At 39.3% G+C, this 17,505-nt stretch overlaps 1 protein-coding gene and 1 pseudogene across 3 annotated transcripts in view; one reads left to right on the top strand and one right to left on the bottom strand.

The window, feature by feature from the left end:
- Positions 1-1,119: 1,119 nt before the first annotated feature.
- Positions 1,120-4,606, bottom strand: LOC146473384 (uncharacterized; annotated as a pseudogene).
- Positions 4,607-8,946: 4,340 nt separating this feature from the next.
- The window catches only part of LOC146473385 (uncharacterized), an 11,972-nt gene continuing 3,413 nt past the window's right edge, over positions 8,947-17,505 (top strand). The window contains exons 1-4 of one of the 3 annotated variants that reach the window (XM_085118627.1): positions 9,773-9,791; positions 9,937-9,994; positions 13,349-13,495; positions 16,752-16,901. In XM_085118627.1, coding sequence (XP_084974753.1) covers positions 9,959-9,994; positions 13,349-13,495; positions 16,752-16,901 — 333 coding nt within the window. In that variant the 5' untranslated portion in view covers positions 9,773-9,791; positions 9,937-9,958. Of the gene's footprint in view, positions 9,995-13,348; positions 13,496-16,751; positions 16,902-17,505 lie in introns of all 3 variants that reach the window. The other 2 variants (XM_085118625.1, XM_085118626.1) reach the window with 2 other exon arrangements.

Here is a 17,505-nt window from a genome sequence, read left to right on the forward strand (position 1 = left end):
ATGGCGTGGATGGCAGACGAAAAAAGAGGTTGCGTCGAAGGGCTTACCACTCGAAAGGACCGAATTTCATTTGGCATATCGATGGCCACGATAAATTAAAGCCATATGGCTTCAGCGTGCACGGATGTATCGATGGCTTTTCAAGAAGGCTTATTTGGCTGGAGGTGGGCTCCACAAACAAAAACCCAGAAGTGATTGCAAAATACTTTCTGGACGCTGTAAAGCAGTCAGGTGGAGTACCAAGAAAGATCAGATCGGATGATGGAACTGAAAACAGTGTCATCGAGGCAATACATACTTACCTTAGGTCTTCACACAACGATGATAATGCTGGTGAGAGATGTTTTGTCATTGGCAGATCAACAACAAACCAAAGAATTGAAGCCTATTGGTCCCAACTTGTAAAAGACGGCCCTGGTTGGTGGATAAATTTTTTCAAAGATTTGTCAGACCTGGGCCTATTTAATGGCTCTGACCCTGCTCACCAGGATTGTATTCGATTTTGCTTCATGAACATATTCAGACAAGAGCTTTATCAAGTTGCTGAAATGTGGAATCAACATCAAATAGCATCAAGCAAATTTGGTAACAGCAGTGGTCCTAGAGGAAAACCCGACTGCATGTATTTCCTGCCCCACCTCTACAACACAGAGGACTTCAAAGTAGACATTGATCTCCATGAAGTAGAAGAGTTTAATGATAACTCAACCATGTGTTCCGCAGATTTTAGTGAAGAGTTTGAGGAGTTTGCTTTAACAGTTATGAATGTTCTTGGACTGAGCTTACCACAAGATGTTAATGAAGGACTTGATCTCTATCTGCGACTAATTCAAGAGATTGACAAGTTAACATAAAAAATGAGCTTTTCTAATACAGTGCAGGGTTTCCAGATTTCCTTGGTTCAACTGACCCATCGGGCAGGCCGTGAAAATGTTTTTGACATAGACGTACAGTGAAGAGGTACTTTTAAGTATCTAATATCTCTCCTGTGCATTTATCCCAGTCCATGTCAAGGTCATTTTCACGGCCTGTCCTTTTGCCAAGAGTTATATTATTGTTGTACTTCTTTCTGTAAAAACAGAATGCTTATGATATGAAAATAACACAACAGGCAAACACTGGACAATCTCAGTATCCTTTAATAATAACATACACATCTTGGAATATTCTGCCCAAGTGCATACTGACAACTAAATTTCCAACAATTTAAAATAACTGGCACCAAGCCATCTGTCCTCACGTTCTCCCTCCCTAACTCTCCTGAAAATTAAAGCTTTGCTTTGCTTAAGCCTTTTCAAGGCAACAAATCATTTTTAACTGAAGCATTGTGTAATAGTCACATAAACTGGAAAGGGACAACAAGGCAAATGAATTGGGTCAGTTAATCAAATGTGAACTGGACATGTATAACATACTTCTTAGTTACCTAATTGATGAATAAACAAACCCAACATGTGAGGCATTGTTCTTATGTTAATGTTTACAGTAAGAGAGCCCGAAAGAACATATGAGAGTAAAAATCATATGATTGCAAACAGTGCTATCTTTCTCATGATTGAAAACCTGTCACATGCAGATAAAATAACAGTGCTTCACAACAATGTTTGTTCTGTCTTGTTTGCTTGTTTGTTTGTTTTTTCGGAGTATGGACTGAAAGGAAGTTGACATAATGAAAGGATTGACTTGGGAAACAAATTCTTTAGTCGGTCAATTCTTTTCATGGTTAGCTTCGCTTCCCTCCCAATCTTTTAACAAAACATGCAAACAAACAAACAAAGAGCGAAAGCAAAAGTAGGCAATTGAGCTAAGACAACACGAGCAGATAAATAAATGCCCTTATTCATCATGATCACATGGCCATGCAACCTTCCTTGGGTGAAGGTGCAGAGGAAACAACACAACAATATCAGATCAATTGGTTACTAACAGGCCAATAATTTCTACTATAACCAAAATTAACACAACCAGGTACAAATCAAGGAAGAAAATCAAGGTTCTAAACAATTTGATAGTATGAAATTCATTGAGGCATTTCCCATCCTTAAAGTAAAACTATAAGAAATGTTTAATACTACATGTAGTTGGGAGTGTGAATTTCCATGATGACAATGGGGCTTGAAGAGTTAACTCACATAATGTCCATTTCCCAGTTACTTTTTTCCAAAATATTATTGAACTCCTGTCTCAATTCGACAAAATTGGAATAGGTGGAAGGCAGTTCCAGGAGCGGCCCACACGTGTGAGCTATAGGTCTGGAACTAGCACCTTCCAGTCTGGTAAAGGATACTTCAATCTTGTTGGTAATTAAGACATCAGAAGCTGTTGTGAACCTTAAGAACTGGATTAGTTTTGCATTGTCCAATCCTCGCATCTCGTTCTGCTTCAGTGTTTGGCTGTGCTTCAAGTGAATTGAGAACTTTCTTGTTTGTTGGATTAATTCTATCATAAAAGCCTTGAATACCTGCAATGGTCAGAAACTGTGGATACTGTTTAAGCTCTTGAACAATAGGCTGCCAGGTGGCAACCATGACATGAGGCTTCTGTATCAGTTCTTGATTGGCAATCTCTACAAGGGCACTTTCTTGAAATTCTCTGGACTGACCTGTGACCTACAATTAAATCTCTCTAGGAAATCAAACAACTCATCATTTTCATCTGCAAAGTCAGCTTTTCCAAGAAAATTTGAAACCAGCTCTTCTTCAACAGGAGACAAATATTTCATGAAAGACTCAAGAACAATGCCTTCAGGAACTTCTGCATCAAACAGGCAGTAGCACATGAAAGCCTTTGATAAGAATAAAGGGAAGTAGGCAACTGATCTAAACCCCTTCATTAAGATTCTCCCAATAGCTCCCCACTCCTTAATGAAATGATCATGCCTCACAAAGGGTACTCGTTCCCTTTCCCCTATTGTCATGCTATTTGCAAACTCCTTCCAGAACAAAGAGAAAACTTCCCTTGAAACTCCGATACCCACACCCTCTTCTTTTTGCCCCCTCTCATTGATAATCGTAAACACTAACTCAGATTGCAACTTTTTCTCATCTTTAAAATGCTCAATCATATCTTTACAAATACATGAACGGTGAACTGTTAGTGAAAGCACCTGCCCTGCAATTTCACTATTTTCTGAACCCATGCATTCTGCTGATTCTCTTGGCATACCAACTGTAGGTAACTGGACATAACCTCCCTCTTCAAGCACTCCACAAGATCCGCCCACAGTGCTAGGGGACACTTCGTCCTCACTTGGTCTTGGAGGAACAAGCCTTTGATCGTGATTATCTTGACTTCTAGCTGGTATTTGCACAGGTGGATGACAGGTGTCTTGTTGAAAATGGGCCAAACGAAGCTCTCTTATTTCATGCACAGACACTGGAGTAGTAAAGGAAGTCAACTGATCATTTGCATGGACGTTTTCGGGCTGAAACTCTTCAGGTGATTCAGTGTCAACTGAATCGGCCATGAGACTTTGCTGGTACTCGAGGTCCTGCTCACAACGAAAACAGTTTTGTCCTTTCTCAAAAGAACAGCTACATACATTGCACACATCCCTGTCATCAGATTTAGTAGTACATGCCGTTACTGATACTGTGACAGAACTTACTTGTGTGGATGACGTGTTGTCTGTGTTCGTCGCCTCAGCGTAATTGCTGTCCTCAAATTCATCACCCATAAGATGTCGTGGTTGGGTGCGTAGGTAAAAATAAGTGGAGGAAGGATACAATCCATTACTCTTCAGGTAGTCTTCCACAGTTCCTTTGCCAGGAAAATCAAAAATTGCCACTCCCGTTGTGTCACAGATCCATTTGTTCATTTCGTCTATATGACCAGCAAAATTGTTCTTTCCACCCGGGAAAAACAGCGCACACGCCCTGTCCACAAGCTCTTCCATCTTCAGTGGGTCTGCATCAGTATATGTTATAAAGCGATTCCCACCGCCATTCTTCTGTCGAACAGCAACAAACTTTTTCTTAATTTGGTCATAATGCATCCATCGTACCTGTATCCTATGCTGCTTCTCAATTTTCCGCTTCTTGGTTGAATTGCTTTTACCACTACTGCCATGCCGAATTCGGTCCAGAAGACCAGATAGCCGGGTGACCGTTCCCGATGAAAATGTATTCGGCGTCGATCCCGGTGAGACCGATCCTTCGTCACTTTGACCACTATTATGCTGGCTAGCAGAAGACACTGTTTCTGATTCACTAGAATTGGAGCGCCTCAATTCCTCCCGCACAGTTTGTCTTATGATCGCGTCCATCGTACAAAATGGCCGCCAACCAAACGACACGTGCAACACAATCGAGAGAGATCTGGTGACTACTCAAAAAATAAAACTGAACTGTCAAAAAAAATAAAACTGAACTGTGAAAAAAATAAAACTGAACTGTCAAAAAAAATAAAACTGAACTGTGAAAAAAATAAAACTGAACTGTCAAAAAAAATAAAACTGAACTGTGAAAAAAATAAAACTGAACTGTCAAAAAAATAAAACTGAACTGTCAAAAAATAAAACTGAACTGTGAAAAATTAAAACTGAACTGTCAAAAAATAAAACTGAACTGTGAAAAATTAAAACTGAACTGTCAAAAAATAAAACTGAACTGTGAAAAATTAAAACTGGACTGTGACCCCACTGGGCCATCGTACATAACGATACCATTTTTACTTAAAGAGTTGACCCCTTGTGTTGCAGCAAAAATTATTCCTTTATTTGTACTGTAACTTTTAGAGTTTTCTAGCCAGGAGAATTTCGTGAAGTTGTTCCCAATGCTTTGTAATCAGAGAGAAGAACTTAAACATGCATATACATGGTTATAAAATGTACAAGTTGTTCTGTCAACAATTATATAATTTTAATAGTGTCGAATACACTCTAGCTCGAAGCGAAGGAAAGTTTACAATCACCGAACTGGACATTCGAGTTTCGGTGGACCCTCCCCCCTCCCCACGTCCTCTTGCGTACGGTCTCCATCCCCGATTATGGCTCACGATTATGTTCGAATTTACTTTAAAAACATTGGCCCATTTCAGTGCTTCTTTCCTTTTTTTCATCGAGGTGTGTACAGTCTGAATTAAGGAAATAGAAAAGTGAATAATGTCTCAGTATCTTGCGTACGCGTTATCATAGTTAATAAAGAGCAATGGTTATGAAGCCCCACATTCTTCTTTTGTTTTAGTTTTTTGTTGGCTTTTTTTTCCCTTGAAGGTGCACAAAGGTGACAACGGTCAATAGCACTCAATTAAGTTGAAAAAAACTGACCAATAGAAACATACCCTTAATTTATTCAGTCTGAATGTGCGACCAAAAAACAAAAGGTTGTGCACTGTCAGGGAGCTTTCAACCTAAATTGCAGCACCGTTGTTTTTGCTTCTGATTTTTGCCGACTTTCATAACCAGTCTCCTCCACTGACTATGGCGTTATCATTCAGACTTGAACTGATAAACGCAACAGTATTGTACTCGTATTCTATTCACGTCTTAGTTGTTAACAACAATCAAGGACAAAAGGGTTGGGATATATTTGCATTTACGATGTTTTCCTACACACGCGAAAGAAACACGTCACACGCAAACGAGAAGTGTCCGTTCCCCGACCCTCATCCCCCTCAGCACAATGTTGAAAATGCTTTCAGTTGTGGATTTAACTGACTGAGTTCCCCAACCCCCACCCTCCTTACATTGTTGATCCCGGGTAAGAAAAGTGACTTGTGGGTTTCAACATTGTCACGGGGGTGAGGTGTGGTTAGTAACATAAGTTTTAAGCTAAAAACATGGTTTCATTGGTCAGTCACTCTAAATGAGCAATTAACTGGAGAAATTTGTAACATTTGTCCCAAGACCTTTTGTCCTTGATTGTATGTATTAGATGTGTCATATTCAAATAAGATTTGGTAAGTTACTTTATTCTAGGTAATATTTTATAACTTAATCATTGTAATTCAGCCTGTAGTTGTAGTCTTTTTCTTTTATCTTTTATCAAGTATGCACAATTATAGTCTTTGGTCCTCCAGAATACTGTAAATCTTGAACTGCCACAAACAAGAAGAAAGTATTTGATATTGCAAAAATAGCTTTGCTTCTTTGGGCGTTAAGGTTTGGAATACCCTTTCTTCCAGTTTGAAAGAGGAGACTTTCTTAAAACAAGTTAAGGCTAAGTTCAGGTCGCATAAACTATCTACCGAGAAAGATAAATGATAATTTTATTTTCTTTAGTTCAGTTAAATTTAGTGTTTGATCTACTCTTAGTTTCCTTGGCTTCTTTTTTATAATATAAGCAATATTAATGTAAATGGATATTAAAGCACGGCTTTTAGGTTGAACAAGTACTTTTTGTAAAGTTTTTGATAAAATCACCGTGGATAAATAAAAGTTTTCCATCCATTTATTATCTAGCTTTTCCCTTTTGGTTTATTCTGACACTATTGTATCTGTAATGAAAGCAATTGAACACCAAGAGTTTCCCAGCCCTTGACAAGAAACAAAAACATGCCAACAAAAGAACATTTAACTTTGGTTGCTGTCTGTAGCTCATAAATATTTAATATATCATTATTATTGATATTCTAAGTAGTAAATGTTCATAAAATACGTTTCTAATGTTGAAAAATAGTGATGTTATTTTTTAATCCTGGTGAATAAATAATAGATGGACTTTTCAGTCAGTGCCTACGACCTTTCAATAAATTACTAGTTCGGATGCTCTACCACTGAGCTACAGGAGACTCGTGGGAGCTAAGGCTATTAAACTAGGTTCCCAAATTCGTGCATGGTTCTTTGCCATACTTCTGGAGCGGAACTCAGATACAGAAGGGCATGCTAAGCCAACGGTAGCGTCCAAAGGGAGTGTTGATCGTCGTTCCGTAGCTTGACTCGCGGTCTAGTTTCTTCTGCCAGAATCCGTCTTTTGCGTCAACCACAGGGAAAATCCTAGCTTTGTTAAAGGGACAGTATCACGCTATTTTTAGTAACACATTGAAAATCGGAAAGACGCTTTTCGGTTGATAGCAGCCAAGATATAATGACAAAATGCCATTAAAAGGCTATCAGAATGCAAAGAAACTATCCACGGATATTTTCGCCGGCAGATGACCAGGATAGAGAGGGGTTCAAATTTGAAAACGTCTGGCAGACGTTTTCAAATTTCGCTGTTGTAATTAACGCACTAAAAATCGCGGGTTGTACTATATTTTGGTTCAACCTTTCGTCTTAGAATCACTATTAATATTTCTTTAAATTAGCGAATGAGAAATTAAGTCAGTGTTCAAAGTTCAAAGTTAGTGAATTTTGCCCAAAAATCATGATATCTCCCATCGATCTCCCATGATACTGCCCCTTTAAGTCAAGTAGCGACCTCTTCCATAGTAGGCATCTGGTAGTGCTCTCGCTTAATAGCTTTGTTCAGATTCCTTGGGTCCGAACAAATTCGAATTTTGTTCGGCTTTATTACTACCAGCATACTTGAGATCCATTCTGTTTGTTAAATCTGTTTTTTTGGTCTTACCACTAGTGGAAATCAGCTCAACTAAGCCAGCGAATGGAATTCAGTGGACACACAACTGTCGTTCAATGGTCACTTGTATTTTACGAGTTCACTCTTCAACTTAGCTACAACATTCTCTAGTGAAGAACTTCTCGCGTTGCTTTAATGTTGGTTGGAGCATGATTGACAACCTACTGTCAAACAGTTGTCAACTACTAATGTAGGCTAACGTAAGCCTTCCTATAATTGGTTAGTGTTGGAATAGCCCTTTTCGTGGTTTACTCTGCTCATTTGAATTACAATGAAATCTAGCATGTATGTGAGGCAATTTCGGGCTATTTTGTATTTTTAGCCCGAAATTGCCTCGCATCCACGTTGGATAACATTGTAATGCAAATGAGAAACATTAACCGTGAAAAGGGCTATTTGTAATAATTACCTTCCCTTTATTTATTGAGGAAAATGCACCGTTCTTTCAAGGTTTTCGTTATGTTCTTCGAAATGTCCCATCAAAATAAAGCAACGGGATAAATATAAAAATTACAATGAACACTTGTATCGATAAAAATTACACATTGATAATCATGAGTTTATTATATGCCAGGATGAAGTTTCAAGCAGTGTCCAGCGTTGTTGTTGCAAAACAACAACTTTCCAAGAAGAAAGGCGGTACTTCAAGTCCACGCCTATTTCCATAAATTAGAGTGTACGTGTTTACAACTTTCAATTACCTTATTAAAAGTACAGTACGTGGTTACAGAACAAAAAGTATTGACATTGATAGTCACCTTCAAATGGAAAGATTCAATTTATGTTTTAGTGTAATGCTGATCTACAATCATCGACAATTTTTTTTGGGAAGGTTACTCGACAAGGCAACAGAAAGTGGGTCTCAAATAGAGACATCGGCCCATTTATTACTTTGGTATGTTAAGACCTTTGCTTGTCGTCAAATGTCCTCGTGTTGGCAGTTTTTAGCGATTGTTCTTAACTCTGTAACATACGCTGCGTTATTCTCGTCAGGCTCTTGCTTGCGATTGTTAAATCGGTAGCGTTCGTAGATCACCTGTGCCGGTTCGCGGTTCGCAGTTCGCAGTATGCGTCAAACTTTGCTAGCACGTGTTCTGTTTTGGTTTCATCTTCGGCCTCTCCCCATTCAAAGGCATCTTCTCCCATAACTGGCAAGAGCGTAGAAACTCTTCCCAGTGACTGCTGTTTAGAAATTGAGGCTTAACTAGTGAATACCCCGCCTCTCCAAAAGTAAACCTGAAAAGAGTGGCTACGTGGCTACGCAGATACCACGTAGCCACGTAGAAGTACGACTGTATGACTATGCCTCATTCTTTGTGTGAGAAGCCACGTAGCTGCGTAGCCGCGTAGCCACGTAGCCGCGTAGCCACGTAGCTGTGTAGCCACGTAGCCCCTATGGTATTCAGGCGGGTATTGACCATTATGTATCTGCGTAGCCACGTATCCACTCAATCCAGGGTCACTTTTGGAGTGGCGGGGTATTCCCTAGTTACTCCGAAATTGATACTGGTCCTGCCCTTGTCATGACGTTCAGTTTTCAGAAAGAAATTTCCGGTATGATCTCGAGTACCACGCAATATTTCAATAGCTTTAAAAATCTGCGAAGCGGCCAATGGAAATAAATCAGACACAGCATCACGCCTAAATGCCAGTATAGGCATCTTGTTACAGTGGAACCTCGTTTTTACGATGGCAAGGGGACAGCAAAATCATATTGTTAAATCGGGATATCGTTTTAAATGAACTCCCGATTTATAAATAAGTGTTGCCGGGACACAGAATGTTGATCGTTAAATCGGGAATATCGTTAGATCGACGATCGTAAAACGATAAAACGGATTGACCGAGATAAAAAAACAGAGAGAGGCCTAGGAACTAGGCAAGGCCAGCAGCACAAAGCACAATCGATATAAACTATAACAAACACGATGAACGTAAGTCATACCACGTCTACCATGGACAATGCAGAAGACAAACACATTGTAGGCTCTCGTGCACTTTTTGTGTTCATCTTCACTGTTGGTGTCCTGTGGACTGCTGTCTCCTGGATGTTTGTTTTGAAAATCGTATTTTGCTGCGATATCGAATGGCTGAAAACGGGGAGCAAATGTAGCCCTGAAATGATCAAGTACTTGAATGGAGGGAAATGGGTTGAACAGATCATGCACATGTTGACATTTATAAATTTTGCGATCCTTTGGTTGAACATATCAGTGTTAATTTACTGTCACTGTGGATCAAGGAACTGTGTTCTCAATGACCGAACGACCAATGGTACAATTGCACTTAGTTTTTCTGCGGGGTTCACGTATGTGTGCCAGCTTGTACAGGCATATCTTCACACAGAGGGGAACTGTCCGAAGACAACTTTACAGGAAGATCTTTTACAGTCGATTTTCTCGGAGAAGCCAGTCATCAGGTTTGGAGTGAGATGTTTTCACATGGGCGTTGAAGATGTCGTAGAGACCCATAGTGAGGTATTTTCATGTTACACATTTTACAAGTTTTCAGCTCGAAAGCGTCCTACCTTTAGTTTGATAATAGAACATTTAGAATTTTCTGCGTTTTGTGACGTGGTATCAAGATGGCAGCCGTAACAGAGCTCTTTCGTGTGTAAAACACGACACTCCACTTTTAGCATTTTGAACAATTAAAGTATTAGGTGAAGTATTAATGTAAATATTCACAAGTTCACGAGAGAAGCCTGACTGTTTCCCAAGCAAAAAGTGGATTCCAGATCTTTCGGCTCAGAAGATTACTTTACGAGCCAGACGTAACCGGATGTGAAAAAATTCGCCAATTCTGGTTGCTAGTGGTGACGTCGCAAAATCAAGATCAATTCACTGTTTTGCTTCAAAGATATAGATTTACGAATTACTTGCTCTGGACGGAAAAATTGTTTAGGTATTAACTTCAACCGTCCGTCGAAGGATCCATGGAAAGATGTTATGAATTAAGACGACGCACTAAAATCCAGTCCCGAAAAGTACTTTTCTCAAATTGTAAGACATGGTTTTTGTGATTTTTGCAAAAGGTCAAGTGCAATATCCTTTGAATTGTGGCTCATTAAGCTTATCTCAGATGCATGTGGAACCAGAGTGAGTTCCTCTGGGTCAGGGGTGTACAATGTCATCAGAAGTTTTTATACTTAAGAAACACTGTATACCCTAATTGGCTGACCCAGGTTGTGGTCCAATGAAAACTGTACCCAGAATGATCCGTAGCAATGAAATGAACAAGAAACGGTGATTTCAAGAGTTGTATTTTTGGGCTAGAAATCATGTCCTTAATGAGTGCCATAGAACAAAGGCTAACAGGTCTCTTAGATACAACATATCCTGAAATGACAGGCTAAGTTTGGGCTTCAAGGCCCTCTGGTAACATCAGTTACATCGCTTGACAAAAAAGAAATGTGATTTAGACAAGCAGGGCTATAACATATGCACCATATTTTCATTTGATCAAGCTCATTGGACTCATTTGACTTCTACCATTGAGCTATCTGAGCTAATTTTCAAAAAGGTGGCTACAGAAATTGAGCACATTTTGAGACTTTCTAAGCTGAAGGAATATGCTAGTCATTAACAATACTCCTGTTACGGTTCATCACAAGAAAGAAAGGTCAGGAAATACCATGAAAGAGAAAAGAGGGGCTTTTCTTTGGAATTAGACGTGACATTGACACCTGAGTGAAATGAGACATGACCTGTGATCCGACTAAACAAGTGTGACACTTGGTAATTATTAACGGCGCCAACGCATCTTAAATCTCAACCAAAACCCGGTCTTTAAGCGCTCAAGACTAGCCTTCCACAAAAGAATCGGCTTAATCGTAGGGCTGTCCCGAAGTTGCTCGGCAACTTTTGAGCAACTTTTCGGATTTGGAGCAACTTTTAGTCCTTCGAGCAACTTTTCGGATTTCGAGCATTTTTTTCCTTTTTGAATAACTTTCTCGCCCTTTTAAGGCAATTTGTAACTAAAATTTGTCTAAAAACCACCCATTAAAGTTCTAATTTAAACTTTTATGTATGATTCGGCCATTTCTGCGTAAAACACAGTGAAAATACCGGTCCCCTGGGCTGCCTGTGGTAGCAGACGAAAGTGGTCAGCGGTTGAGAGAGACTCAGTCTTACAATATTGATGAGTCAGTGTAATATAATTATGTATTGATATTTATGTAAAGCGAAATTTATTAATTAAATCGTTATTTGAGTTGTAAATCAATCTCTTACACCCCAAAATAGAAAGCAACTTTTGAGAAACTTTTGGATTTTGGGGCAACTTTTGAGCAACTTTTAGAATTTTGGAGCAACTTTTGAGCAACTTTTTTGGAAAATTGGAGCAACTTTTTGAGAAAATTGGAGCAACTTAGGGACAGCCCTACTTAATCGGGGCAAGACAGCGTTTTAAATTGATTTTCCGTGTTAATTATAGTTCAAGACGTAATGAGAATCACGCCGAACGAACATCTGGAAATAATTTATGACATTGAGTCCGGAAATCCGACCAAAATCGCACTTCTCGACTAATCGATGACTAGCCTAACAACGCTACAGTTATAACGGCGAAAAATAATAGAATAGCTTTTCAAACTCATGCTTCTTGAAGAGAAAATCCTTGCCTATTCTTGCAAGTGTTTACCATATCAGCTTAAGTCCCGGATGTTGAAATCAACATTTGAAAAGGGAAGGGTTAGCGCCCTTTTCCACCACAAAAATATACTAAGTCTTTGGCTGGCTCAACAATTCGCGAAAATTTCACGTTGCCCGAATAGAACTCATCCCTAAGACCTACTTTTTAAAGCCAAAGACTGTCACCTCCTCAAGCAAAGCCCACAATATACAAGCCTTTAATAGTCCAAGCCCGAGTAACTGAAAATTACCCGTTTAGCTTAAAAGAGGACTACTGGTAGCAAGCATATTAGACGAGGCAAGAACTGCACTCGAAAGACCTGTTCCCTCACTAGACTTAATGATGTCCTTAGGAAAACTTTGCTTCAGGAAGCCAAACGAAACGCTAGGTCTAATGACTTAGTTCTGATCTCAGAGCGCGCGCCGAATTCAAAGCCAATCGTTGCGCGGTTAGAAGACGTTTGAGAGAGAGTGGGGCTAGGTTAGCAAATCAGGGAGGGAGGGGGAGGGGGGTAGGAGAAAAATATTTATTCTCTCTTTAAACAAAGATCGTAATTTTAAATAAATTTGCTACATATGTATAGCTATTTTGAGCAATAAAAAACCCACATTCTAACAGCTTATGGCTTCCCACTTTGGAATCCCGGTTTCGGAAATTGAGACAGTTCGCTGTTCCTTTACCGTTGTGTATAAAATAACGCCCAGACAGTCTAAAGTATTTGGAGAGTGTATTTTCTTTGTGTAAGGTTCTGAGGTACGTGTAACGATTTATTGGGCCGACTAAGCCTGAGTTGATTTGCACGTAATTTTATCGGACCGATTAGGCTTGATATGATTTAATAAGAAAGCGAGTGAGTGTTCGAAAATCGACCCGACTGATAAAAATAGACCAACAGTCCTTAGTGCAACAGATTTGTGTGAAACGTTTTGACAAGTAAGTCAAGTATGGGACACTGCCCAGACCTAGGACTTTCGAGACTTGGTATGGCACTCAGTATTTATTTATCTTCTACAACATTTTAACTTCTTGGCTTCAATCCTTGATTGGATTACATTTCATCTTTTTTTTAATGGCGCGAAAATGAAAACCAGTATGTAAATTTCAACATAGGCAGTACAGTTTTTTGAGTATCACTGACGTGACCTGTTTGCAGTCTTAGCTTGTCTCTTGTGAAAAGGATTTTTTCTTTTCTTTTTTAGGAAGCATTCCTGGAATTTTCGAGATGGAAGACGGTGTCAGTCTGGAGAGAAGGTGTCTGTGGATTTAATCAGGTGGCACATACTGGCATTTCAATCAGTGGTCATACTAGGGTTCAAATCACAGTTGTGGCCTGTGCTGGTGACCAAGTAAGACGTCGTTTATCTGATTCTTTTATACGGTATAAAGCATCAATTGGACTGGAGGATCTCTTTGTAACAGTTTCCGTAAAATATTAAATCTTAAAGTGCCTATCACCCTTACACAGTTTTAAAGAATTTCGAAAATTTATGAATGTCTTAGACGCCTTGCGAAGAAATAAATCATATTCCATGTTTCGTTTTTTTTTTTTTTTTTAATTAGACGACAAAATCCCCCAAAATAGGCCGTTTTCCGCCATATTGAATACAAAAAGGAGCAGTTGAGAGACTGGGAACTAACAAGCTTGTGACGTCGACCCGGTATCTCAGCCACGGATCGATAGAGCATTTGCTCATTTGTCACTACATTCTCTGTACTGAACTTGGAATGTGCCAGGAAGGTTAGTAGGTGAATGTGGTGCCTTCTCAGACATGTAGAAGTCAGTATAGTTCTGCAGGCTATACTGTTCGATAATGATGAAGCAAGGAAATGCAGAAAGAAATAGATCGATTTCATGAAACAAAAGCGGACTAACGTGGAAAATCGTCAATATGCTCCAAGCACTTCACGAACGACGACTTCATGCGTCGATTCTGATTTATTGATGAAGTGAGTAACAAGCCAATCCTCTCAAGACTGAAACGAGATGATAACGGTATATGTGACGCCAGCTGTCCATGCTAAAGCGGAGACCACAAGTCCAGGTGTGCTGATTTAAACTAGTGCCAAAGAAACCGTGCCAAACATCGCCGCGAACGAGCGGTAAGAAATGTTTCCATTTTTTTAAGCTTATAGGTGGAGCCAAAAAAAACCTACTGAAATAGTAAACTTATTTTAATTTATAATTGGTCTAGACTCACAAGAATGCGAAGAAGCGAATGGAGTCTTTTACTTCTGAGACTGCTGTCTGTTGGCGAGCGGATGAAGGGCCACAGTGACATGATAGAGCTAGTTCTCTTTCTCAATTCCACGTGTATAAATTTGGGAGTAGGATTTCCAAGAAGAACGGGTCGTTCTTTTTAAAAAAGCTTCAGTCTTGAATTTGTCTGTGAAGAACGAGGTTAAGAGTGAATCGAACGAATTACGGTTGTTTTGTTCCATGGTCGTTTCAAACATGTCGGTCGATTGACATGTTCGAAATACTGCTCAAAAGGTCGGCTTTTCTTACCTTGAAATCGAGATATTTGGAAAAATAACACACGCAACGGCTTTCCAAACGTTGTGCGGTTTTACTAGTCTCTTGCTATCAGGCCAATTTCAGCTGATAAACAATTTAAAAATGATAAAAATATCAACTAAACAAGCTTATATTTACGCCACGCAAAATTATGCTGTTTCCTCAGAGGTCCGCGAAGTAAAAATTGCCGCGAAGTAAAATTTTTGATGTGGTGGTTTCATTGACAAAAGACAAGCCTCTTCTTTTTAAAGAAGAGGCTTTCGGTTTTAAAAAACCGAAAGATTTCAAATATTTAGAAAATAGCAAGCTCCCCCATGGCCACTAACAAACCTCAGAGTGGAGCGAAGAAAGGCGGTGAAAAAACGAAACCGTAACTAAACAGACTTAAGCCCTAAATTTCGCGCATCGCACAGCTCTTGAAGAAATCTACAATGCCAGAAAAAGAATCAAAACACAAATAGCAATGATTAGAGACACAAAAACAAATGGCCGGGCCCCGCGATTCAAAAACTGAAAGATAAACTGCTGTAATTACACAGTTCAAATCCCAACAAAGATAACAACAATAGCGGTCGCTTTCGGAGGTTAAAGATTGTTTCGCGCAATCACGCGCGAAAATGCACACGTGCACGTGCTTGCTTCAGCTAATTTATATTCTGCTTTAGTTGTTAATTTCACCAGTCGATTTAGTTTTCCTACAGTTTAGTTTTGTATTTCGCTAGCGCCGTTTACGCAGAGAGACAGAGAACCGGGTAATTATCTTTGATTTACGAACTTGTGTTAGTTATACGCTTACTGTATTATTTAGCTTTCTATCTGTATTTTATTTGTAGGTTTCGAAATGACTTTGATAATGGTGTATTAAATACGTTCTGTTAATCGGCTAGCGAAACAAAGATTATCACACGGTTCAATCTTAACTAGAAGCTGTCCTGTCACCGGACCGCGAACTGAAACGAGCCAAACTAGACCTAATTACTAGTAAAATGATATGGCGAAGAACGACAGCCGCTAAACAGAAATAACAAGAGGTGAAATAAACAGGCGCTAAACGCAGAACTCTAAACCCAGAAATGTCCTTTGAGATCAATATACAAAACATGCTACAGTTTAGCACATGGTTTTGTTCTATGATTATCATACAAATCCTTCAAATCGTCATGCCAACCCGCTGTAAACATACAAGAAGCTAAATTGATCAAAAGACTGAGATAGAAGCGCTAAACATGCGAGTAGGAGTTGTGTAGGCCTCCCATTCCTATTTTACGCGTTTGATCGTCGCGTCAATCACGTAGCCGGGGTTGTAGTTAAATTCTGAATCATCTGAGTTGTAGCTTAGCTCCGATTCGGTGTCAGTGTTCGGCTTTTGGCCAAAAAAATTGACCAGAAACCTAAACAGCACGCGTAGAATTCACTCCGAGTCACTGCTGTTTTGTTGTGTGCTTGTTATCTAGATACCGGGTCGCCGTCACAACTCACTAGTGCCAGTCCTAATGGCGCGGTTTTAACTTCGGAAATTGTGATTTCGATCGCGTTTTAAAAATTGAGAATAACTTCAAATCTTATTATTTTGCTTGTTTTGGCTTACTTTCTACGTCTACTTTTGAGAATGAAAGGAATTGGGTAGGGGTGATAGGCACTTAAATCTGCACTGTCGTATCATGTTCACTTTGTGGAGTCGCAAGATATCTGGTACCAAACCGACGGATACAATACAATACAATTTTTTTCGCTCAATACACAGATACATAAACAGTAACTATATTTAACTTACTACTAGGGTAATAATTAAGAATAAATACGATATTGTGTTAGCAAACGTTAGAGCCTAGAGGCTAAATATACCGTTGAGTTTTCAGTTTAATTGTACATTAAAATAGGGAGATAAGGCACTAGTGCTGGTAGACATGGCAACAAGAGTTAATTGACTATTGTCTCACGAGTGTAACGTGTTAGTTTAAAAGTAAATGAAGTTTCAGTTTGATCTTAAATGTGAAAGTCGATGAGGTTTTTTTTATAATAGACGTTGACACGTACTGCGTACGTACGTAGTTTTGTAAGATATTCAAGTGAAGTTTTGTTTCCAGGTCACTTCCCTACACTGGTTGAACGAGTATAATGCACTAAAAGATAAGCACCCAAAGGGACTCCATGATGAAGAAGTAACCTACCATGAAGGCTCGATCACATCGTCACAATACTTCATAAGTGACACTTCTTCATTTTGCAGCCCAAAGGTAACTTTACGTCTTTCAATTGCAGTGTGCAGAATTTATTGCATAATTGGAATTTCAGTAATATATTAAGACCTTAAACCCAATTACCCTGGAAACATCAACCTCTCAGGATTTTAGGACAGAAAACTATGAAAACCAAACCTGCCTGACATGAGAGGATCGACAGAGACCTATAAACAACTGAAAAAATTGTCTCCTGGTTTATTTTGTTTTTGGAGCATTTTAATTTACTGATCTGCTGGTAACTCAGCATCACGCGTGTGAAGAGGCACCCTTCATTTACAAGTGTGCTGGCCATAAAATTCTGTACAAATTTCATCGGTCTTGTCAGACAATGGAATTGCCGCGCGCTGGAAACATCTTCTGCTGTGGCTGGAAAGGCCAATTCTTGAATGACAGTTCTTTCCACAGGTGGGGCAGATGAAGGTAGAGTCTTATGCCCCTCTTGCTGTTTCATCTTCCTTCTCCTTCTCTTCTCTTCTGTGTTGGATGTCAGTGTTTCCTCAAAAGTCATGATCAAAGTGAAAGAAACCACATTCGTATTCTCAGTTACAGCTTGCAATGGAATAAGAAATTATTACGTTACTTAATTAAGCTTCGTGTG

This window comes from Pavona decussata, unplaced genomic scaffold (genome assembly GCF_977016875.1).
Source record: "Pavona decussata unplaced genomic scaffold, jaPavDecu1.1 SCAFFOLD_94, whole genome shotgun sequence".
Lineage (NCBI taxonomy): Eukaryota > Metazoa > Cnidaria > Anthozoa > Scleractinia > Agariciidae > Pavona > Pavona decussata.